Source organism: Telopea speciosissima, chromosome 7, assembly GCF_018873765.1.
Source record: "Telopea speciosissima isolate NSW1024214 ecotype Mountain lineage chromosome 7, Tspe_v1, whole genome shotgun sequence".
Classification (NCBI taxonomy): Eukaryota; Viridiplantae; Streptophyta; class Magnoliopsida; order Proteales; family Proteaceae; genus Telopea; species Telopea speciosissima.
The window spans coordinates 53,709,300-53,733,239 of NC_057922.1; the positions used below are offsets into that span (position 1 = coordinate 53,709,300).

General features: G+C 38.8%; 1 protein-coding gene across 2 annotated transcripts in view; it reads left to right on the forward strand.

Annotated features, from left to right (window-relative positions):
• LOC122667893 (serine/threonine-protein phosphatase 4 regulatory subunit 3-like) overlaps positions 1 to 23,940 on the forward strand; it is a 62,473-nt gene that overhangs the window by 5,916 nt on the left and 32,617 nt on the right. Inside the window, exons 2-17 of one of the 2 annotated variants that reach the window (XM_043864367.1) lie at positions 1,014 to 1,094; positions 1,253 to 1,352; positions 1,448 to 1,538; positions 1,654 to 1,703; positions 1,792 to 1,857; positions 6,855 to 6,934; positions 7,518 to 7,577; positions 13,431 to 13,530; positions 13,623 to 13,700; positions 17,304 to 17,371; positions 17,523 to 17,591; positions 17,721 to 17,798; positions 17,925 to 18,020; positions 20,081 to 20,151; positions 20,285 to 20,362; positions 20,502 to 20,595. In XM_043864367.1, coding sequence (XP_043720302.1) covers positions 1,014 to 1,094; positions 1,253 to 1,352; positions 1,448 to 1,538; positions 1,654 to 1,703; positions 1,792 to 1,857; positions 6,855 to 6,934; positions 7,518 to 7,577; positions 13,431 to 13,530; positions 13,623 to 13,700; positions 17,304 to 17,371; positions 17,523 to 17,591; positions 17,721 to 17,798; positions 17,925 to 18,020; positions 20,081 to 20,151; positions 20,285 to 20,362; positions 20,502 to 20,595 — 1,260 coding nt within the window. The remainder of the gene's footprint in view (positions 1 to 1,013; positions 1,095 to 1,252; positions 1,353 to 1,447; positions 1,539 to 1,653; positions 1,704 to 1,791; positions 1,858 to 6,854; positions 6,935 to 7,517; positions 7,578 to 13,430; positions 13,531 to 13,622; positions 13,701 to 17,303; positions 17,372 to 17,522; positions 17,592 to 17,720; positions 17,799 to 17,924; positions 18,021 to 20,080; positions 20,152 to 20,284; positions 20,363 to 20,501; positions 20,596 to 23,940) is intronic. The other variant, XM_043864368.1, reaches the window with a different exon arrangement.

Genomic DNA, 23,940 nt, shown 5'->3' on the forward strand with positions numbered 1-23,940 from the left:
ATATTTTAGGGTTAAAATGGATATTTCATTTTGTTTGTTTAACTAATTAAGAGGGTAAAATTGACATTTTATCTTGGGGGTGTCACCCTGCTTAACGTCAGGGGGAAGTTTGCTATTTTGACCAAGTACGGTAAGTTTCTGAGATATTGGATACTTTTAGGGGGTGTCCATGAAATTTTCCCTAAATTATATAGGACAAACTTGGCTAAAATAAAGAATCCCAGCAATGGGGATTAGTAACTTATTCCCGAAGCAATTACATAGTTGCAACTTAAAGCTAATATAAAAGGAAACAAAGGACTGAAATAAAAATAAAAACTTCTAATTAAAAGCTAAGCCTACTTTCCAAATCTGAAATTAGAAACAAAGCAAAATAGAAAGTAGATGATATGCTGGATTATTTCTTCTCCACGCAATCTGGTCTTGGGCCCCACAGGATCTTCTAGAAGCATTCTCAAACAAGGCAATATGGGCTGTGACACTGTTCACGTGAATGGTAACATGAACAGTGTTTTGATCTTCAATTCAACCTCCACCAGTTGTCATGGTCCACTCGAAATCTAAGAACATCTCCATCAGCTGCTGGCTTGATATGGATGGAATAGGACCAAATATAGGCTGCTCGATAGCCCCACTTTATGGGCCAGTTGTGAACCAGTTTTGGAGCCCCAATTGAGAACTTGGACTACATCAGGAGGTAGTCAAAGGCATCTGTAATATGGTTTCTATTGATCTGTGTCTTTATTTTGGCACCCTTCTCTAGATCTTCACAATCCTTGAATAAAATCTGCGACCACTGTAATAAAAAGAAAAAAGTCCTGCAATATGAGGCATTTAGAACTCTGTGATGCTATCTTTTGGTCTACAGTTTTTGTGTGAGGAGGTACTTCTGGTATGGGTTTTAATCTGATAGGGATTTCTATTGCATGATTGCTTCTAATTCTCTTGGAGTGGAAGTTTTAGTTCCTCAGGCATCTTTACTTATATCCTTGACAAGTCTTTTAAATTTGCAGCGTGTCAAGGTCTACCGTTTGAATGATAATGGAAAATGGGATGATCGTGGAACTGGACATGTTTCTGTTGATTATCTGGAGGTTTGTCAATATTTTTGTGTTGCTTTTATTCTTCCTACTGTTCTTAATATTTGGTCTTATTTAAGTTCTGCAGTTATTTTTTTTTTCTTTTGAGGAGGGGGAGTGTGGGACTGGCCAACTTGGAGTGTGAACTCTCAAATTTTTTTTTTTTTAAACAGAGATCAGAAGAAATTGGTCTGTTTGTCGTTGATGAAGAAGACAACGAGACATTACTTGCACATCGTATCAGCTCTGATGAGATCTATCGAAGGCAAGAAGGTATTTTTATTGGCTACATTGTATTACTGATTGACTTCAGTTATGGTTCTTACATTACGGAACGACTGTACTAATGTGGGGTCGTTTGTTTACTGTTCCAGATACTATCATCTCTTGGCGAGATCCAGAGTACTCTACAGAGTTAGCTCTTAGCTTTCAAGAGAGTGCAGGGTGCTCTTACATCTGGTGACTATCCAACTCTTTCTAATATTTTCATCTTGACATTAGTTTATTACTGTTATAATATCATATAACCTATTTCTTTTCTTTTCCTTTTTTTTTTTTTTTTCAAAACACTTAGGGACCATATTTGCAGTGTGCAAAGAAATATACAATTTCACACTCTCGGTAGTAAGTATCCGCTTCTTATTTGTTGATCTCTGAACTGCTTGTTATTTGTTCTTTTTCACTGTGTTCAAATGTCTGAACTTCTTTATAGACCTTGACATGGGTCATCGCTCAGCCACAGAGGGATTGGACACATCTGGGACTTCCCAGGCTAATGGTAATTCCTTCTGAGCTTTTTTTTGTGTCCATTTTGTAAATGGAATCGAAGAATTACTCCGATACCATTAGGAAATGCAAGCAGCTAAATGGAAAAAGAATGGCCTATAGGCCTATAGATTGATTATCATTGGACAAAATAGTCAATTTCTGAGTTTCTTACCAAAACCTTTTTTCTCATTTAGTAGACTATTGGATGCACTCTATAATATATTAGGCCTCATTGGTAAAGTTCTTATTGTTTTTTCTGAAAAACAATAAACTGTTTTGGAGTGTTTTTTTTCCCTCCTGGTTACCATAAGAAAAATGTTTTGATAAATAATAGCCACTTAGGATTGAAAAACAATTCCAAGCCTTAAAAACCCAGTTTAACCTAAACAGTTTATCCTTAGTCCGAGATCACCTTGGCCCATTCCTGGACTGGGATTTTAGAGCCTGAATCTAACTGTACGACTACAAGAGAGAAAATTCTGGTTGTATTGGTTCCATCAATAAACCCTTATTCTGTCCTTTATTCTGAAATTCTGGTTGTATTGATACCATCAAGAAACCCTTATTATGTCCTTTATTCTGGTGTAGTGATTTCTCTAATTGATCTACATCTGAATTCTATTTCATCAAAATTTTAAATATCTTGATTTATTTCTTGTTTAGTCCATCCTTATCAGACCTTGTATGAGTTGTTATTCTCGTTAAGTTCATATCTGTCCCTAGATTTCTTCCAGTAGTTTACAGCAAGTTCCTCTAAATTGCGTAATTAGGATTATTGTTTGCCCTTTTCAACGGACTAAAACCCTTAGTTTGACTATTTCCTCTGAATTTTGATAGCTGTTTTAATAATGTGAATGGAAGGGCATTGTGGAATCCTTTGTATTTGTAGAAATTTTTGGACAGAGATGAAGGGTTGCTGCTGTGTAACTATGGAATATTATTAATAGAGAAGGAAAAAAGGAGATACAGGATAACAGAAGTGATGCAGAGAAGGAGCTGAAGGTCTATTTCTGCAAGAAGAAAAGACCTCCAGCCACAGCCTAACTCAGCTAGGAAGATCAACCCATGCGTGGGTTATTTCCAGCCATCTGGGCTTATTACTTAGCTATTTAAATTGAGTTTCGTATTTTTACCTGGAGTCCTAGTCTAGTTATGTTTTCTTAACATGTCATGGTTGTAATCAGAAACTTAAAAATAAGTAGTTTTAGTTTGATTTGGATTTGATGTTTCCTATTCAGTGATGCAGATACACTACCTTGGACCGACCCAAACCCAGTTGGGTATCCAGACGAAGATGAATCAGGTCCAGTTTGAGTGTTTGGATCTCCTAGGATTTTAGGAATTTATGTTATTTAAGGAAATAATAACTTTTAGTTTATTTTATTCTGTTTATTTTAGAAGTTAGCTACGTAGGATATTTGGTTTCCCAATTGTTCTTGGTTTCCTAGTTAGAGAGTTAGTCTTATTTTTAGGAGTCTTTTATTTCTCTTTATATATAAGTAATTCCCCATCGTTTGAGATAGATTGAATAGAATGGAATAGTTATTGTTTGAGTAGCCTGTGTGGCTGTGAGTGTGCACTCTTCTCCCCCTTTCTTCTTCTTATTCAATTTCCCCTATCCCCAGCAACTTCTTTCCTACCGGCCGGTCCTCCACCAATTTGGTATCAGAACCAAAGGATCCTTCTCCTGCCCTGTCAATCTCTTTCATCCCATTCTTCTTTCTCCTTTCTTATCCTCTCTTCCGTTGCTGTTCTGCTATGCGATCAGCAGCAGTGAAAAAAAAATAAAACACCCTTCGACTCCATCAATCACCCCTCCAATTCGATTCCAACCTCTTAGCAAAACCCAACCCACTTTCCCTTACCCTTCTTCCTCGCTGTAACAGCGAAAAAAAAAGGATACCTCGTACCACTGAAACCCTATCCCATTCCCGCAGAAATCCTCTCCCTCTCCCAACACTCGCTGAAACCCAAACCCCAACTCACCGCCCATTGAAACCCAGCCTCATCCCTCCCGATTCCCCTTAGCAGAACCCCCACCGCCTTCCCTTTCCCCCTTGTGAACCGATCGAACCTTCTCACCCTTCGGTTTCACTGATTAAAAAAAAGAAAGAAAGAAAGAAAGAACGAAGAGTGGAGAAGATAGGGCGAGAGACAGAGACCAACCAAAAAAAAAAGCAACTTACATACCTGGTTTTCCGCCCTCCCTCTGCGATTCAACTTTTCAGTCATCGGTTTCCTCGCGTCGAAGCCTTCCTCTCTCGCAGCGCAGGCCTCCTTCGAAATGGCAGAATCGTTGCTGAAGTGAAAGTCTTCTTTTTGGAGTAGACTCCAGTGGATGACGGTAACGTTTTCCCCATGATTCACCCACCTTTTGTCTCTTTATTTCATTTTTTTAATGTTCCTAAGCTGCCCCTTCCTTTCTTCTTTATCCCTTTTGTTCTATTTTTTTTAAATTTGTTTCCAAGTTTGACCCTACTACCCCCACTTATTCGTTTATTTCAATTAAAACTCCACTATTCCCATATTACCCCTCCCCCCACCAGTACGTTACACCATTCTTCTTTCTTTTCTTCTCTTTAGTTTGCAGGCCACCAATACGTTACACCATACTTCTTTCTTTTGTTCTCTTTAGTTTGCAGTCCAATAAATTACAATTCTGCCATTGTTATCATAAATCCTTTACATCATGATGGTTGATCAATACGAAACTCCTTTCGATTAGTGATGGGTTCCATAAATTGCAAACAAAACTATTTAATTTGAAGACAGGTTTCCGGGAGCTTGCCGAAAGTAATAACACCTTCTGTGGTAAGGTGTCAAGCATGATACAATCTTCAGAAAGTGGATCAGATTTGGAAGAAAATGTGGACAACGAAAGCGACGATCAAACTGAAGTATACAGTCTGATCAAGGTTGCAATTGAAGAATTGATTGACGGTCTGATTTCAGTTGCAAAATCCCATGATCAGATTCCCATTGAAGAGACGTCGTTTGCTAACGACCATTGATCATGAGATGCGCTGGATCATCGCCCCATCAAAGCCGATGTTTGTGGATACCAAATCGAGTGGTGCCGATTCTCTCATTTTACAAAACTCGTGGGCGAGTTTTTCTCATCAATGGAGGAATTGATGCAGATACACTGCCTTAGACCAACCCAAACCCAGTTGGGTATCCAAACGAAGATGAACCGGGTCCAATTTGAGTTTTTGGATCTCCTAGGATTTTAGGAATTTATGTTATTCGGGGAAATAATGTCTTTTTGTTTATTTTATTCTATTTATTTTAGAAGTTAGCTACGTCGGATATTTTCTCAGTTGTTCTTAGTTTCCTTATTTGAATTAGTTTTCTAGTTAGAAAGTCAGTCTTATTTTTAGGAGTCTTTTATTTCTCTTTATATATGATTCCTCATCGTTGGATATAGATTGAATAGAATGGAATAGTTATTGTTTGAGTAACCTGTGTGGCTGTGCGTGTGCACTCTTCTCCCCCTTTCGTCTTCTTATGCGATTTCCTCTCTCCCCTGCAACTTCTTTCCTACCGGTCCTCCACCATTCAGATTAGGAGTTGGAGTTTTTATTTTCTATTTAAACAATGTAAGAGCTGATGCTCCACCTGATTTATGAAGTTAAAGAGGTGTTTGCTCTGCAACATAGCTGAGGGATTCAGGGGTGAAAAGCCATTACAGACAGAGGGATTCTGTTCTGGATTGAAGGGTGGGAAACCTGGATTTGCTTTGCTTGTTTATGCTCTGTTTTCGATTCACAGGTACTGCTACTACCATCAATCAATTGCTGTTTCTCTGTTCTGATTGGAAGTCTGATTTTGTTTGGCTATTAGTCTCCGTCTGTCTTCTAATATTTGGTTCAACCCTTGCTATTAAATCATCCTTTATTGACTGATTTGCACAACCAGCGGATTCCGTTTTCAGCCCTCTTTTCAGTCCTATGGATCTGTAACTGCAGGGACCTCTTCTGGTCAGATCAGTCCCAAAGTTTGGGGACTTCAAGGAGTTCAAGGCCATCCCAGGAGGTCAACTCGACCTGGGTTTGGGCTGATTCTGATTGGCTGTTTGTTAGCTACTTAAAATCTCTTTTTTTCTCGCAGTTTTCACTTCTTCGGAATTGAGTTTTCAAATTAATTCTAATCCAGCAATTGGGGGTTTGATTTAGATTATTGAATCAAAGGTCTGATCCAAATTTCAGGTCAATCTGTAGATGTGATTAGGTTTAATTTCGGTTTCACTGTTTCTAGGATCTCCACCCGTGAGATCACTGTTTCCTAAATTACTCCCAAACTGCTCAACGGATCATCCCCATTTTTTGAGGAGTTCGTAATCTTCCTATTGGCTATTGATTTCTAGAGTTTGGTGATAATTTAAGAGGTTTTGATTTTCAGTCAAATTTGGGGTTTTCTATTTGAGTGGGGTTTGTCTTGGGATCTTGTTTGGAAGGTTATCTTTCAACCCTCTACCAAGAAGTATAGAACAAAGGAATATATAGCTCAAAACCAACAACCCTCCAATGAAGAAAACCCCCAAAAAGAAACAGAGATACTAATCGAAACCAGAACACCCACTAACCAAGATAGCTTTCATCACAGCTTTAGAAGACGCCGGTTTCTGAGCTCAATATTAAGACAATCCCTAAATGCCTGGTGGTCCCCTCCCGGCCACACTATTCCCAAAGACATTAATTGAATGGCTTTAGCCGCTGCTTCTTTGATTAGTTGTGCGTCTTCACCTCGAAAACATAGGAATTCCATCTTCTCCTGTGTCCTGCTAGTTAGTATGTGGAATGCACAATTCCTCCCTAACCTACTAACCTTATGTTTCTCTAAATGTGGTTTGATTAATTTTCGGTCTTCTATTTTAATCTGAATAACATTATTAGAATTAGCAGATTTCTGATATTGTTCCTTCGACTCATTTTCTCCTTATTTGTGCACAGAAGTTGGTTGTATGCCTAATAATTTTACCTTTTTTTTTTGGGATTAATTCTGTAGACGAGACATTTCATGGTGCCCACAGTGAGCTGAGGGAATTGCCAGTGGTTGAACTATCCACGCTTCCTCTGATCTTGAAGGTTTTGTTAATAGATCATGTTCTTCTCTCATCCCTTGACTCTCCATTATATTATGGATTTGTACTATTGTTTCTTTCTGTTGTGTTAGTGGCCTTGGTGGATTTTTTATTTCTTCCTTAAATTGTTTTTTGGCAATGCAATGGATTAAGTCATTTGGATTTCTATAGGAGGTGATAATGATGACAATCCTCCTTTTAATTGTAAAAAATTCTTTTGTTGTATGGAGTTTATGTGCCTCAACAGCCTCAACATTTTTTTCCTTCCAATTTTATTCCTTTATGCGTCCGACAAGTTTTTCAGTTTCTGCCATGTTAATGTCTTTCTTCAATTCATAAATTCTCCAATGATAGTTGCATGATTATTGTGACAGACTACATATTTATGTTAATACTGGCTGACCCTAAATGACTAGCTTGCTGGAGCAGATGATGTAATGACTTTTTTGTGGTGGTGTTATTATTATTATTGCTCTCTTTTTTTCTTTCTTGTTTCCTTTTTTGTTTTTTTTAGAAAGAAGTTAGTTTTATTATTATTATTGACATGTGGTTCGTTGATCGTTTAAGTAGTTCAATCTGTATTGCAGACTGTAATGGAGAGTGGCATTGCGGATCAGATGCGTGTGACAGAGCTTATATTACAAGATGTAAGCTTCCTATTAACTGTGTCCCTTAGAAAAATTTGGTATATCTTGTTAGAGGATAAGTGCCTGAAATTATGTTACTCTTAGCCTTTGTATTTTGAGTTTTGATGTTTTCTGGAGTTTAAAATATCTTTATGTTTTGTCAAGCATTGTATCATAGTGGAAACTCCCAGTACTGACTAGAATAATGGAAATGATAACTGGTTGAACAAGTTTCCATTTCCGAAGCTACTTCCCAACACTTAGGTGAAAATTTAATGATTATCTGGATTTTTAGAACAAAGATTCCAGGAAAATGTTATTGTGTGCGGACATTGATGGAAATAATGGAATGTTGCATGGTTGAAGTAAATGTTTAAATAATCCAATTCAGGAAGAATTTCCGAAAAGAAGTCTTTAAATTCTGTTTTGTGAACAGTTTTTGTTTCAAATTAGGGTTAATAACAGCTGAGGTCCCAACGTTTCAGAAAACTATGTTCGGGATACCAAACGTTTGAAATATTATATGTGGGGTTCCTTATTAGCCAGTTCTGTTTAAGACTGAAATATTTCCAACTTTGCCCATAGCCAGTTTTCTCACCCCCACCACCGTCCCCGCCTTTGACTGTGCCAACAAAGACGCTACATGAGAAACCAGAGTACTAGACCACCACCGGTCTGCCACCAACAACCACAATACTGCACTAAGTAATGTAGTTCTAGATTGGTAGGAGACCAACTAGAAGCCAAATAACCATGATCTGATCTGAACAGGTAATTCAGTTAGGCTAAAATAGGTGTAAGTGTAAAATTAGTGTTAGAGTTTGATGGGACCTAGGGTTTGATGGCAGGGTTAGGGTAAGTTGATGTAGGGGAGTCTTCCAGTGAAGGCCCTGAGATGTTTTGATGGCGTTAGGTATGTAAATTTGAATGGACTGCAGATTAGGTTTAGGTTTTGGGTTTTTGAAAAGAGAATAATGGGGAATCTTGGGTTTAGGATGGGAATTTAGGGCAGGGGCTTGGATTGAGTTTCCCTACGGGTGAGAGGGAGGTTCGGTCCAAGTTTGGGCTGTTTCTGATGGTTGGTTTGGTCTGGTCTGGGCAGAATTTGGGTTATGGGAATGATGCTTAGAGATGGAGGGAATGCTAGGGTTTAGTTTAGAGGATTAGAAGAAGGGTTTGGGTTGGGGATGATGCTCTTACTTCTTGTATGAAATTATTCTTGACTCTTGCAGGGAATTTCCAGCAGCTGAGTATGTATCTTCAAGAGATCGACTAGGGCAGAACTGGAGCTTGAATGGAGATCGATGGAATGGGGTTGGTGAAGGCTATCTCAGCCTGGGCATCTCACCCATCCTATCTCAGGATTTTCACAAAGGCTAAAGCCAATATTTCATTAATCAAATTCGTCTGCAATGCTGGCCTCCCTTACTAACTTATATAGAGGACTCAAAAATAGTCTTTAGACACTAAAAGTGAAAGGCCTAACCCTATCCTTAACTAATAAGGTAACCTAAATTGACTAAGAAAGTGAAATAATAAAGAAAACAGACTCAAAATAGGACTCTAACTAAACTAACGAAGTACCATATTTTCGGCCCACTAAATTGGCCAATTACAAAGTAAACCCATGGGTTCAAAGTCCCAATACATATATGACTCAATCCAAAGTTATTTCAATAAAATAAACATGACGTATTTACATCGCTAAGCCACTACGTCCGCCCACACCCCTAGTCTCCACCTGCTAGTGGCCAGAAACCATAAAAACCTCAGTCGAAGACCGGTGTGTGGAAGAAGAATGAAGACCGTAGGTAGGTAAGTCTAGACGTTTAAAGGCTTTGCCATTGATCTTGAAGCTCCCGAGCTGCACTGACGGCTGTTCCCCAGTAGCTGAAAGAGGAGCCCTGGTGAGAGCAGCACAAATATCAGTACTGGTGCTCATTCTACCATTGTCTCTGCCCTTGTGCTCTCACTCACTCATTCACTGACTGACTGTCTAACTAGCTTCCTTACTCCCTACAATCAAACAAAATAGATATAATTCACAAGCAGTCGCCCCTGACACCGATCTTTTTTTTTTTTTTTTGAGAGAGAGCGAGTGAGCGGTGGCGGGGGTGCAAGAGATTGCAGTGGAGGGCGGGGGAGGGGGTGTTGGAAGGAGCAGAAGGCGGGGAAGGAGGAGGAGATGTGGCAGTCATTCATGGAACTAAATCTCGCTTGAAACTGTTCGAAATCTTTGAATTGTCTTGGTTTCGGGGCGGGTCGAAACGAAACCCAAGGTTGAAATCTATGGTTGAAAGCTGAAACTGATCGAAATCTTTGAATTGCCTTGGTTTCGGGCCTGGTCGAAACGAAATTCAAGTTTGAAATCCATGGTCAAAACCCAAGTTTCAACCTTGCTTTTCAACCCTGGGAGGCACAAGGTCTAAACCACGAAATGAGATCGGGCAGGCCAGAAACCGAGATTTATAGCTTTGGTCGTGGTGGATGGGGGGGGGGGGAGAGTGGGGGAGGGGGTGTTGGAGGTTGCAGAGGGTGGGGGAGTGGGATAAAGCAGAGTTGTGGGACGAGGGGGCTGCAGGAGTCACAGTGGATGTGGGAGGGTGATGCAGAATTCTAGCAAAAAGAGAAGACAATGTCGTTTTGGGTTTGGTGATCTGTTGTTCCTTACCTGCGGTCCTAAATTTCTTGTTCGTTTCTAATCCCTAATCCTTAAGTGACTTGAAAACCATTGGAAGGGGGGGGGGAAGGGGGGGAGTGTGTGGGTGGAGGTGAGGGCAGAGGTGGGGTGGGTGTGAGGGTGAGAGAACTGGCTATAGGCAAAGTTGGAAATATTTCTAGTCTAAAACAGAACTAGCTAATAAGAAACCCAAAACATAATATTTCAAATGTGAGGTACCCCAAATCTATTTTTCTGAAACATTGGGTACCTCATCTGTAATTTATCCTTGAAATTATAAAAATGCTTGTTCAGATGAAATATTGAGCTGCAGGGATCTTCATTTGTGCACTTGTGCCTTTTTATTTTTTATTTTTTAAAAAGCATAATTTAGTACTAAATTCAGTTGTGATGCTGAACTTCATAATTTTGATGGAATTCTGTCTGTTGCATAATTTAATCTACTAATCTTGTACCTTTTGAAAATTTTTATTGGGAAATATATTGGGTGTGCTGCTACAGTTAAATGTCCACCATAAGTCTTTAATGTCTAAAGCGATCTAGGTTGGACAAAGGATGCCATCCCATAGCTTTTTCAAATGCATGATACCTTCCCTGTCGAAGTGGTTAAATTTCATTTGACATGTCAATAGTCTTCTTATAAAATATTTAGGGAAAATTTCACGGACACCCCCTAAAAGTATCCAATATCTCAGAAACTTACCATACTTGGTCAAAATGTTACAGACACCCCTATTTTTTTATTTTATATCGACTTAGTCCACTCCGTTAAGTCTTAGCAGTTAAGTCCCTGTTAACTTTTTTATAATGGCGAAATTACCCTTCCAACAGGGTGAACTTCCCATAATACCCTTTCTCCCTTGAACTTCAAACCGCCGTTGCTGCTCTCTTCTCCCTTGAACATCAAACCGCCTTTGCTGCTCAAAACGATTCCGGTGAGATCGCAGAGTTCGGCTAACGTTTCAAAGCCCTTCTTCTCCTCTTCTATGGCACCGTCTCAGACTTTTCAAAGCCATTCTTCTCCTCTTCAAGCTCTGTAGAGCCTCTTCCATGAACCAAGCTGCTCGATCTGGGAAGACTACTTCCTCTTCTTCTTCCGAAAAACTCAGACCAAAGAACATCGAACTGAAGGTCTCCTCTTCATACGAAAAACTCAGAGAATCTAATTCATTGTTCATGGCCGTGGCGATCTAATGAAATCCGGCAGGGGTTCCGCTCCCTTCTTCTCTTCTTCCCAAAACTCAGAGCAACTCCGGCCTTCAAACTATGTGTAGAAGTATAAAGGAGAGATATTCAACTACTCTAAAATCAATGAAAAAAATGGAAAAGAAAAACCAATACAAAGAACACAAATCTCCCTCTTCGTCTCCCTCTGTCAAAACATAAATCCAGAACATGAGACAAATTCTTTCTAGTTTCTGCTCCTCTCAAATTATTTCTTTTCCCTTTCTAAACATTCTCATTTTTTATTGGTATTTTTTACCACTTTGAGCGGTTTTCGTAGCTTTAAACTTAGATTTAAAACAATGTTGGTAATTGGTTCTCCTTTGTTTGTTTTGTGTCTTCCAACTCTGTCTTTGCCCTCAAAACTGCATTTCTTTCTCTCTTTGATTAGTTTACTACCTAGTTTTCTCTCTGTAATTCCTTTATTCCTTTCATAGAGAATTTTTTTTCCCTCACACTTGACCCACTCAGTGAGCTCTGCTTGCTACTCTGTAGTCCTTTTTATTGCTTCCAAGCTCTACGAATTTGGCTTTCGCATTGGAGAAGACCATCTCCCCTCTTCCTCGCTTCATTTTCTTTTTACTTTTTTCACCCCTTTCTTTCTTTCACTCGGATCTATGATCCAAAATACGGAGATGGTTTAGTTTGATCCAAAAACAGAACACCAGTTAAGTCCATATGCAATTTTTACATCATCATTCAATATTGGATCCAAAAATAGAATACCAGTTAAGTCTCTCTGGAAGTAAGATGGTACCCAAAACCATTATCTGGTTAAAGAGAAGAATGGCTGGTTAATGGTTCTAACTACCTCTGGAAATTTTAATCTCGGCCATGGCGTCGATAACGAGGGCTGCGACTTTGCTGCTTCTGCTGCTACTAATGCAACAGAGCTCGGTCTTCTCATGGAAGAAAGATGAGTTCAGTAACTGTAACCAAACCCCTTTTTGCAAGAGAGCTTGATCTAGAAAGCCCGGATCTTGCACCGTCATTGCTACCGATGTCGCCATTAATGACGGTGAACTCACCGCCAAGCTCCAACCTAAGGATACTGGAGAAGCAAAGGAAGTACAAGAGGAGCCTGTGAAACAAAATAGAAGGGATGGAGGAGAGCTGGGTTAGAAGATGGAAATGGGTTTCGGCGGTGGTGGTGATGCTGGCGGTGGAAGAAGATCGGTGGTGGCAATGGTGGCAATGATGGTGGTGCTGGCGGAAGAAGAAGAAGAAACGCAGAGAGGAAGGAGAGGAAATGGGGTTTTGGGGTTGAAGATGAAATGACAGTTTTGTCCTTTTATTTAAATAACTAAGTGGTTAAATGGATATTTAGGGAAGAAGATGAAATGACAGTTTTGTCTTTTTATTTAAATAACTAAGGGGTAAAAAGGATATTTCACCTTTGGGTACTAACTGTGCTTAACGTTTGGGGTGTCTGTGACATTTTGACCAAGTATGGTAAGTTTCTGAGATATTGGATACTTTTAGGGGGTGTCTGTGAAATTTTCCCAAATATTTATGATACTCTGAATTCACATATTAATAAATAACCATAAAAATGTTCTGTATGAGATTGTTGATTTTCCAGTGAGAGTGCATTTTCTTTTTTGCATACATTCAAGGAATTGATTTTTTTTTTCATTTTTTACTTTAAAGTTAGTTAAACATGTTGTGTGTTACAGTGCTAAATGCTCATGGGTTATGACTTGGTGTTAGGCATTCCATTGGTTATGCTTTTGCAAAATTGTAATGGTATTTATTAAAAGTAGAAAAAGTTAAGATGTACTAATACTATTTGAAAGAAAATGAAGTGTGTTTCCCTCCACTGTTGGAGATGAAGTTCTGGTGCATTCTGTTTTACTAAGCTTCTATAACATTTAGATTTTCTATTTTTCCAGCTCTTGATCCCACTTTTTTTCTTCCAGACGGCTTATGAGATTAAAGTATTTCTCAACGAAATTTTGTTCTTCATGCAGCAAGATTTCTTCAGCAAGCTGATGGACCTGTTTAAAATATGTGAAGACTCGGAGAACATTGAGGGTCTTCACATGATATTCAAAATAGTCAAAGGGATCAGTCAGTGCTTGTATTTTTATGTCCTCATTGATGTTATTGTCTTCATACCCTTATTCTAGTGCTAACTGGCTTCTTATGGTTTTTGTCCACAGTTTTACTCAATAATCCTCAGATCTTTGAGAAAATTTTTGGGGATGAGCTCATCATGGATATTATAGGGTCACTGGAATGTAAGTTCTTATTCAGTCTGTCAGTCTCAAGTTTTTCTTAGTTTTGTATGTTAAAAGTAAAAAGTATCCATGTCTTGCTCTAAGTAGTACAGGAATATGATTTGGAGATGTGGGTTGGTTTTGTTTTTTCTTATTGTCATGCTACAGTTTGAGGTAATAGTTAGTGCCAATTCTCCTGGAATGGCTTGTTGATGCGGATCTAGGGTCCATAAACCCTACTTGGATTGCTTATGGGCCCACCCAAATAATAGAAGGCTCAAGTAAAAAGATTGATGGTAAAACCTTTAAATAAATTGAAGTTTATAATAAAGAGTGGCAATACTGTAAATAATGGGAATCAACCTAACAAAGGAAACAAACTAAAAAGTGGGATAATACATATGATGGGTAAAGGGTATACTTGGAACAAAATATAATTAAAGGATAGAATAGATTAAACTCAAAAGGTAGGGGCAAAACAGGGTTATGAAATATGTGGGATGAGGGAAGAAGAAAGACAAGTGGTCGTCTTCAACCTTTGGTCGACATACACAACCAGCGGTAACCAGGTTTAGGGAAAATCGAAAGAACTCCCTCATTTTATCCCAGATCGAATTGAGATTTCAAGATGAAATAGCAGATCCGATGTACTCTGATACTCAAGCAAGAATCATTCAGAACAGCAATCTGGAAATCAACAAGGACTACATGAAATCAATCCACGCGATAGAGAGCAGAGATCAGATTTGATCTCAGGTTGAGTGCTCCACTATAGCAGAAGGTTTGGGGCCAATATTGCAGAATTTGGGTTTCCCTAAGGATAGATACCAGTACCACTAAACCAAATTTGGGACAGAAAAGTTTAGGGATGACAGAGTTGGATCAACGGTAAAGGTTACTCCATTGTGACCAAGTGGTCACGTGTTCTAGTCTGGAAACAGCCTCTCTGTGAAAGCAGGGGTAAGGCTGCGTACATTATGACCCTCCCCAGACCCTGCAGTGGCGGGAGCCTCGTGCAATGGGTAGCCCCTTTTTTTTTTTTAAGAGTTGGATCAATCTCCATCAGTCTTGCTGGTTCGGTAGTAGCAGAAAATAACATAAAAGAAAGAAGAAATAACAGAATACCAGGAATAAGAATTAAGAAGGGTAGAGAAGGAAGAGAAGAGAGAAGTAAAGAGGAAGGAAAGAAAAGTCACACAACCTGATTCATTTGTACCACTCTGGTAACAAACAACTCAAAAATCCATTCATCAAAATCTGAGTATCGTTTGATTACACTGGTATTTAAAGAAAGTGATTAAAGATTCCTAATTAAACTCTAAAACTGAAATTAACCTCAATTCTAATGGGAGTCAGCTGCAATAAAATCCTAAGTAGACTGTAGCTTATTAAAACTGAAACAGAAAATTACATGATAAACTCAACTAATAAAAACCCTACTAAATAAATAAATTAAATATCCTACTGAACCCAAAGACCCAATTGAATCCGGTTTGCCTTCGTATGGGTCCCCCAACGGGTTTAGCCTGGTCCAAGTATTTGCTCCTGCATCACTTGTAGCTAAAAATATAGTGGACTCTCAACCTATAGGCTTGTTGAGTTTTGACAAGAACTGTCTGTGTTTGTGGGGCAATCTTTTTCTTTCCATTGCTGAGGCCTACATTGTTGACTCATAAGAATTGAATGGCATGACTTCTCATAGTAAGATCAATCCCCAATCTACTAGTACTAGGAAGAGAAAATGGTGACGAAGTAAGGGAGTGGACAAATACAATTGGACCAAAGTGGCTAAAAGAAAATGATTTCAAAGGTTACCTAGCTTGTCGTGTAGATTCTGTGCCACTGAAGGCACTTTAATTCATTTAAAGGGGTTGAACCCCCCCCCCCCCTAAAAAAAGAAGAGGAAATTTACGTCTACTACCCTGTTTTGAAACAATTACGTCTACCATTCCTGGGGTTTCATCTATTTCATAAACCTCCCCTGTATTTTGAAAGATTCTTACAAGCATACCCCTACTGTTAGCTGATAACAGTTAAGTAATGATGTTATTGCTCAAATATTAACTAAATGCCCATAATACCATTAATGAAGGTGCTTTTACATATTTACCCCCCATTTGTTTGCAACACCATCGTCTCAAAAGGGAAAGCCGAACACAGAGCTTGCCATCACCATCTCCGGCGACCAATTTTAATTAACACACACACTCTCTCTCTCACAGAGTGTGTTAATTAAATTTTCTTTCTTCTGCATGAAGATTATTTTAGCCAGCATTGCAGAAGACTCCTGGTTTTTTCCATTAAAGCTTCTGTTGTTGACAGCAAGTCTCGTCAACTTTGATAGATTCTTGTCCGCTTGTGTTGAATACGAGTGTGACATATGGCTGCCCAAAATGCATAATGGATACAACATTAGTTTCAATTTTTCAGACAGCCAGATTCATACAAAAATTTAGGAAAAAATGTAAGAAATTTTAAAAATTGAAAAATAAATATTACTAGCTGGAATTTCCAGGAGAGGTAGGTAGCTCTGGGTCTCTGGATTGACTGGTAAATTGACTATTATCAGTTGCAAGAAAATCAATCAAAATTTCCAAAACATGAAAGACAGGAAGTCTGAAACTCCTTGAATCTACGAATTCTTCACTTCATTCTCAAATGGTTTTAATTCAAGCCTGGAGAGCGAAATGGGTCTGAGAGATCAAAGGACCTTTAGTGATTCAAGTCTCGAAAGAGCCTCCTCGACCCAGTGATCCCACGAATTCGTCATTCATCAGCATTTTTTACGCGCACAGAGAACTGCAGAGAGAGAGAGAGAGAGAGAGAGGTTTCACAGTTTGAGTTAGTTGATATTGAAGGTATGCTTAGCTGTCTGCTACAAGGAGGTTGCCGGAGCTGCAATGGTCGCCGGAGATGCCTGCAACGTCAGCCGGAGCTGCAGGTGGTTGCTGGAGCAGGAGGTGGTCGCAAAATGGAAGGTCGTCGGGTCCCAGCCCTTGTCGCTCCAGGTAACAGGGTATGCAACTGTAACAAGGGTGGGGTGGGGTGCGTTTATTAATAAAAATAAGAAAGGGCAAAATTGTCTTTTAGAAATAAAACTAACAGAGTTAGTACTTAGGGTTACGGACATAATTTTTGAAACCCCAGGGGTGGTAGAAGTAAAATTCCCCACCCCCCAAAAAAAAAAAAAAAAAAAAAAAAAAAAGAAAAGAAATGAAAAGAAAGGAACATGCACCTTTTTTTATTATCTGTGGTTTCTATTGTGTTAAAGCATGTTAATCACTTAATACTCAATTATGTGAAGTGAGGAAATTTTTGTTAATCACTTAATACCCAATTATATGCAGTGAGCATAATATTTTACTGGCTCCCATAAATAGGGGTGTTATTCAGATGTACATTTACAGCTTGTATATGGATATACCCTTAGCCTTTTGGCCGATAAAATTCTGTTGCTTTATTAAAAAAATGTTTTGAATTTGAAATTCTGTCATTTCGTTGAGTAGAAACATGGGCAACTCAATACCCCTTCTTTTTCGGGTTACTCTCCTCTTTTCCTTTTCTTTCTCCCGGACCGACACTTTAAATGATGGGCCAATATTTCCTTATGATGTTGTCCTGCAGATGATCCTGAAATTCGTCATGTCCAACATCATCGTGCCTTCCTAAAGGAGCATGTGGTTTTTAAGGAGGTAATATTTTGCCAACCTATTCTCTCTTTATTGTTTATCTATTTTGTTTGTGTGGTGGGGGTTGTCAATCTTCATTGTCATTAAGGGGCATAGTCTGCTCATCTCTTTAATATTGACAAACCATTTGTTGTTTTCTTTTCTCTTTCTGCAGGCAGTCCCTATTAAAGATCATGTGGTCTTATCAAAGATACATCAGACATACAGAATTGGTTATATAAAGGTTTTATGATGCTATTTTGATGCTGGGTTATTGGGTTAATTTTCTCTCTCTCAATGTGTGTGTCACCCTCTCTGTGGATTTTGAGGTACATCTATCCTTCTGATTGCTCTTGCTCTGTCACCTTTTCAGGATGCCATTTTCCCAAGGGTGTTGGATGAGGCAACAGTTGCAAATCTCAATTCCATTATCCATGCAAATAATGCTGTAGTAAGATTTAGTATTTTGATTGTTCCAAATTATGATATTTGCTATTTGGATTTTCTAATTCTATTTTTTTGCTTTAGTAGTTTTTTCTTCTTTTCTGATGAATTCTATTATGTTACTTTGTTGTAGGTAGTTTCGTTGTTAAAGGATGACAATACATTTATTCAGGAATTGTTTGCAAAGATGAAATCACCCTCCACCTCTGCAGAGTCGAAGAAGAATTTGGTAATATTTTGATGCATTCTTTTGTTGGGCCAAGGCATGTTTACTTTTTTACTGCAACTTTTGCTCTCCGTATAAACACAACTCAACTAATCCTTATCCCTTGTAAATAAGGTTAGCTATATGAATTCGGTTTTGTAATTCAACTCTATTCAAGGCAGTACTTGTTTATATATATATATATATAGGAGAGAGAGAGAAACGAAGCACTCTCTTTTTCATCTCATGCCAGATGCAACAAAAGACAAGTCCTTTTTCCTTCTCGTGAACCATGGGAGTGCCTAGCGCCCAGAGGAGTGAAGCTCCCACCACCTTGCTGAGAGTTTATTAAGAAGCATTTTCAACCTCGTCATCCCTTTTATTGAGGTTTTGTGTCTCCTCCACCCCTCCTTAATAACAATTTTATTCGTCACCTGCGCAAGGGAGCATACAAACGAAATCCTCCCTATGTGGGATCAAGATACAGATTCTATGCTAACCTGTGTGGGAACACCATACAATTCAATTAGTGCAGTCAGTTTCACTATACACCCTTAAGTTGGGATAAGGCTGAGCTTGTTGTTTGTTGTAGTCTCACTACACACCCTTCTCTTTTTTATTATGTCAATATTTTATGCAAGGTACTAAAAGTTGGGTCTCGTTACCAACTCGGCTCTTGGAAAAACCGAGTCGAGTTGAGATCTCGCCGAGTTGGTGCATTTTTTTTTCGTTGAGTTAGGTAAATACATAGTAGATGGGTCATTTCCATGGGTCAACCCGAGATCTGGACCGGAGATTCGAGATCTCGACGAGATCTTGCCGAGATATGTCGAGTTAGGTGAGGTATTTAAGTGGTAGGTGGGTTAAAAAATGGGTCGAAACCGACACCCAAACCGAGATCCGAGATCTCGGCGAGATATTGCACTTTTGAGACTCGCAGGCAGTATCGTGTCGGTTTTTTCAAAAACTGAAAAACTCGGCGAGATCTCACCGAGTTCTCGAACTATGATTTTATGTTGAATCACGTGTGAAGTCGATTTCACTTGACTATGTCTGCTACAAGTCTTGAACTTCACCCTAGACCTCCTATTATTCTCATTTTGTTTGAGGCAGGCAAAGTAGACCTAGAGCCTTTTACATTGTAACCAAGCCTTTCTTTATCAATTCTACATCGGTAAGGAGAGGAAAGGAGGAAGGGATACTGGTCGCTTCACTAGTTCTTTCAGGTTGTGGTTGGGAAAGCTTTTCCAACAAATCCAAGATTGCTTAAATCTGATTTATATATTGGAGGCATTTTTTTGACATAGTAGGAAATAGATGTTATATTCTAGGCGCTTTCTTTAGGCACTGAAAAACATAAATCATTCCATGGAAGCTTGCAAATACATTGTTCTCTTCCATTAGAGTGCTAGGCATCAAGGGTAATGGGGGGAGGTTCATGTCAATACAAAGAAGGATATGTGATTGATTGTGGCTTTGAAATTTTTGACATGTGGTTAATTCAGATCCTGCTTTATCCAATGGTTGGAATTGTTTCATCATCCTTCCACTACCTTCTGCCGTGTTGCAATTTGTTTATGAAAAATAAAAAAAATGTGGACCCGTATAAAACAACTCAGAAATATGTTATGATACCCAGTTTGAAAAATGAAGCTTGACTTAACATTTATTGGTGGCTACATTCTAAAGTTACGCAAGTCCATGCCTCTCTATTTCCATTTCTGTTTCAAAAAATGACAATCAGCAGGAACATTACCAGGTAACTTGTAATGATATGATAACTGTATACCACAATTGTTATTCTGTACAACGTGCAAAGTGAAAATAGGTTTGTCCTACGATATCTTTTTCTTGTTTTGTGTTTATAGTTCATTTTGTGGTTGTTTGTGCAATTATTCACAAATCCAAGTGGATTAACTAGAAATACGTTCAAGGCCAAGATACAGAAAATCTCGGAAGTTTTGTCGGTAGAATGGCTTCTAATGGTAACTTATCAGTTTAGGCATTGTAGTGGAACCTTGGATGTATTATTGGGTGTTAAGGCATTTCTGAGGACTGACTTTCTTGACATCCTTCTAAAACAGGTTTTCTTCTTGCACGAATTTTGTAGCTTGAGTAAAAGCTTGCAGCTGGTCCATCAATTGCGACTATTTAGGTAGCCAATTGTGATTTATTCTTTGAGCTGAGAGACCAAGTTGTTTTGCTGAAATTTATTGTATTGCAATTTTGGTGATATGCTCATATTATTTCAGGAGTGGGAACCTCTGATACTTTCATATTTTCTTTAGGGATCTCATGAATGAAGGCATCTTTGACATCATAACTGATACATTGCAGAGTCCAGATAAAAGGCTTGTATTAACTGGGTAATAGCTATCCTTGCAATTGTATTCTATATGGTTCGAGACACTTTTGTCATATCTCTGGTCCTTTATATTTATTTTTTTAGTTTTCAACCAACAACGGCAATAATGTCAATAATTATCCATTCTATGTGGAGTGCAGGACAGACATCCTTATTCTTTTCCTGAACCAGGATCCAAACCTTCTTAGGTCATATGTGTTTCGACAGGAGGGCATTCCTCTTCTTGGGCTCCTGGTATGCAAGTTTTCTTTTCTTCCCCCCACCTGGGTATTTTTTTAAGTAAATATTCCAGCCATGTGGGTGGTTATGTAATCTTGTTGAAGGTTTAAGGGTGGGCTGGATGCTTCGGTGGTGCCAGTAAGTGAGATCTAATAGTGTCAAATGCAAAATTAATTAATATTATTAGAAAATTAGATGATGTTAATGACCACTATTATGGCCATGAAGCAATTGAGAGTTTAAATTATTTAGCATCATCCATCTAGTGTGAATTCACACCGTAACTGTATTTTATGGACCTTTACTGACAATCATACGTTGCTCCAATTACTGAAGGCCAAAGCACTCTGTACAACTTTAGATCAGCCATCCCCTGGTACTGTTATAAAATTAAGCAGGAGGTTAATGTAATGAGTTAGAGAGGAAAGTGGAGCATGGCATGCCTTCTATCAGTTATATGGGACCTGTGATTTCTATTTAGCCTGAGGGGACTCTTTTTTTCCCCAGTTTGCTTTTTTGCTAGTTTGTGAGCTGACATATTTGCAGATCAGCAGATGCTATTCCTTAACACTTGACACTTCATGACATGTCCCTTTTGATGACATTTTAAATTTATTAAGACATACAAATTTCGTGTCAGATTCCACCAAAACAACAGTTGTAGGAAATTTCAGGCCATTTTAGTACATTCTGATATAGGAAATGTACTGTGCAGTATGTCTGGTATGATCATTAGAGATTATAGTGAAAATTTTGGCATATATCCTTCAAGATCCACATAGGAAGGCCTTCCCATATGGCGATAATAATGTCTGTTGCAGATGAGGTCAGGCTCTAATTTTATGGGCAGGATTTGTCTATGGTCCCTGCTCACATGACAAGTTTCTGCTCTAATGGAGCTGTGATATGGTAAATAAGGCTTTGAAAACCCATTAAAACTTCAAGGTCAACTCAACTCAACTCAGCCTTATTCCAACTACATGGGGTTGACTACATGGATCCTTTTTCTCCAATCAGCTCTATTCATAGCCATACTTGTTACTAATCTTGAGCTATGCATGTCTTTCCTCACCCCTTCTCCTGGGGTCATTTTAAGCCTACCCCTGCCTCTTTTAACTCCTTCAATCTAAATCACCCCTCCATAATGGACCATTCAAAGGCATCTGTTCACATGTCCATGTCATCTCAATGATTTTCTCCCAACTTATCAGATATCAGAGCTACTCCTAAATTAGCTCTAAACCTCTAATTTGTTCATTCCTTATTTTAACTTCTCTAGTTTTACCATTAAAACTTCTAGTCTTTGTGAAAATGTGAAATGATTGAGAATAATTGGCGGATGAAAATGGAAGTGAATGATGCGGGCAGTGTATGAAGCTTGCAGGTGATGGATCCTTTATAATTATGACAAAGTAATAGAGGAGAATTAGATATCATCTTGACGAAGAGGAAATGTCCAGCAATAGATGCCAATTCTAAGTTTCAGGAGTACTCAAAGAAAAAGAACAAGATTTACATGGAAAACTAATCATTAAATCAGATACAAAATTGCAAACTCGTAATAGATAGCTGAAAACCAGATTTAACTAATAATATAAACCCAGAAACAGAACCAAATGGACAGGAAATAACTAGATTTCCGTAAAACCATATCCATTTATTGAAAATAACGACTACAATAATATATATAGATCACGGTTGTGCTGACTCTAATAAATGCCAGCATATGGCTCTTTTAGACTATTGACTATATTAAAACATTTAGTGTACTACTGTCGTTGAATTACAAGACCCCACACATGTAAAGGACGAAGTATTGTCTGAATAAACTCCTCTCTGCTTTGTCCAGCAATATAGTCTATTTAGATCTAATTTTGTTTCTCATAACTTACCGGTTAATAAAATCTGTGCTACCCATTGTGATGCAAACCCGGGTTGAAATAACCCTTATTGGGTTGCTTGTGAACCCACCCAAGCAAAGGAGCACTCAAATTCAAAATTGATCGCAAAACAGTAAATATTTAAAGTCTCACAAGAGCAATGGCAGAATGGTAATTAGTGGAAGGTTTTAATGGATGAGTAGCAGAACCGTAATTTAATGGAATCAACCATAAAAGAGAAACAAGTGACTGGGCTATAACGTGTTAATGGGAGGGGTATACTTGGAATGCGATAAAAAAGGGGGAAAACTTAATAGCATCAAAGAATATGGGGTTTTGTGTAAATAATATGAGTTGTCCTTACTTGCAATTTTAAAGACTTATTATGTCTTCTTCAACTTTGCAATAACACGATAGAAAGAGAGGCGGTGAACTGGAGTCGTTCCAGCAGAGGAAACTCCCTCATATGAAGTCCTTTCAATTTCTGGAACAAAATCGCAGTGCCAAGGTCTGCCGATCTCAATGAGAAAATAGCCTCAAAAGTCTGCTTGCAATTGATTGGTGAGATCTGAAATCAGATCTGGCGGTAAAACAGAACCAAGTCTGAACCAGGCTTTGAAGTTTTCAAAGGGAGAAGTATCTAATGTAGTCCTAGGTAGATGTTAAATGTATTAGGAGCCATGTAAATCAGGATCATAAAATCTGCTGATTTGGAGGGGCAGATTTAAGGAAGTTGGGTCATATCAAGGGTTAGGCTTAGGGTATTGGGGTTGAATCTTATAGGGTAAAGCTGGGCAGGTTTGGGGGAATTTAATAAACTAGGTTTGGTTAGATTTGAATAGGTTTTGAAATCTCAGAAAACTAGGGTTTCGGGGAAGAAGAAGGTGGTGAGTTTAGGGTTTATAGTGGAGGGTTTGGTCCAAGGTTTGGATCGAGTTTCCCAAATGGGGAGAGGGAGGTTCGATCCTAATATGGAGGGTTTTTTATGGCTGGAAATGGTTCAGGTGAGGTTTTTAGGTTTTAGGGTTTAATGGGAGATGAGGGGAAATAGGGTTGTGATGGGAAGAGGGAGCTGCAAGCAAGGTCGAGTGTAGGGGATGGGGTAAAGGGGCTGTGGCTGTGGCTGAAATATGAACAGATTCTGAGGGCTGGAATGGTTCAGCTGAGGTCTTACGGTTTCGGCAGCTTGGGTGGGAATGGTAGTTTTTAGGGTTTTGCAAGAAGGAAGGGGCTGAGGTTAAGATCGAGTGTAGGGTTGGGAGAGGGGAGGCTGTGATGGAAGTATGGATGAGTTTTGATGGTTGGTTAAGGCTGGAGGATTAAAAGAAGAAAGTATTTGCAGAAAAAAACCGTAAACACTTACTAGATATGAAGATCTTCAAAGGCAGCAGCAGTTTGAAGATGTAGAAGAGTCTCCCGATCTGAACAGATGCAAGGAGTGAAGAAGAAGACCTCCTGATCTTAACAGATGCAAGGAGGC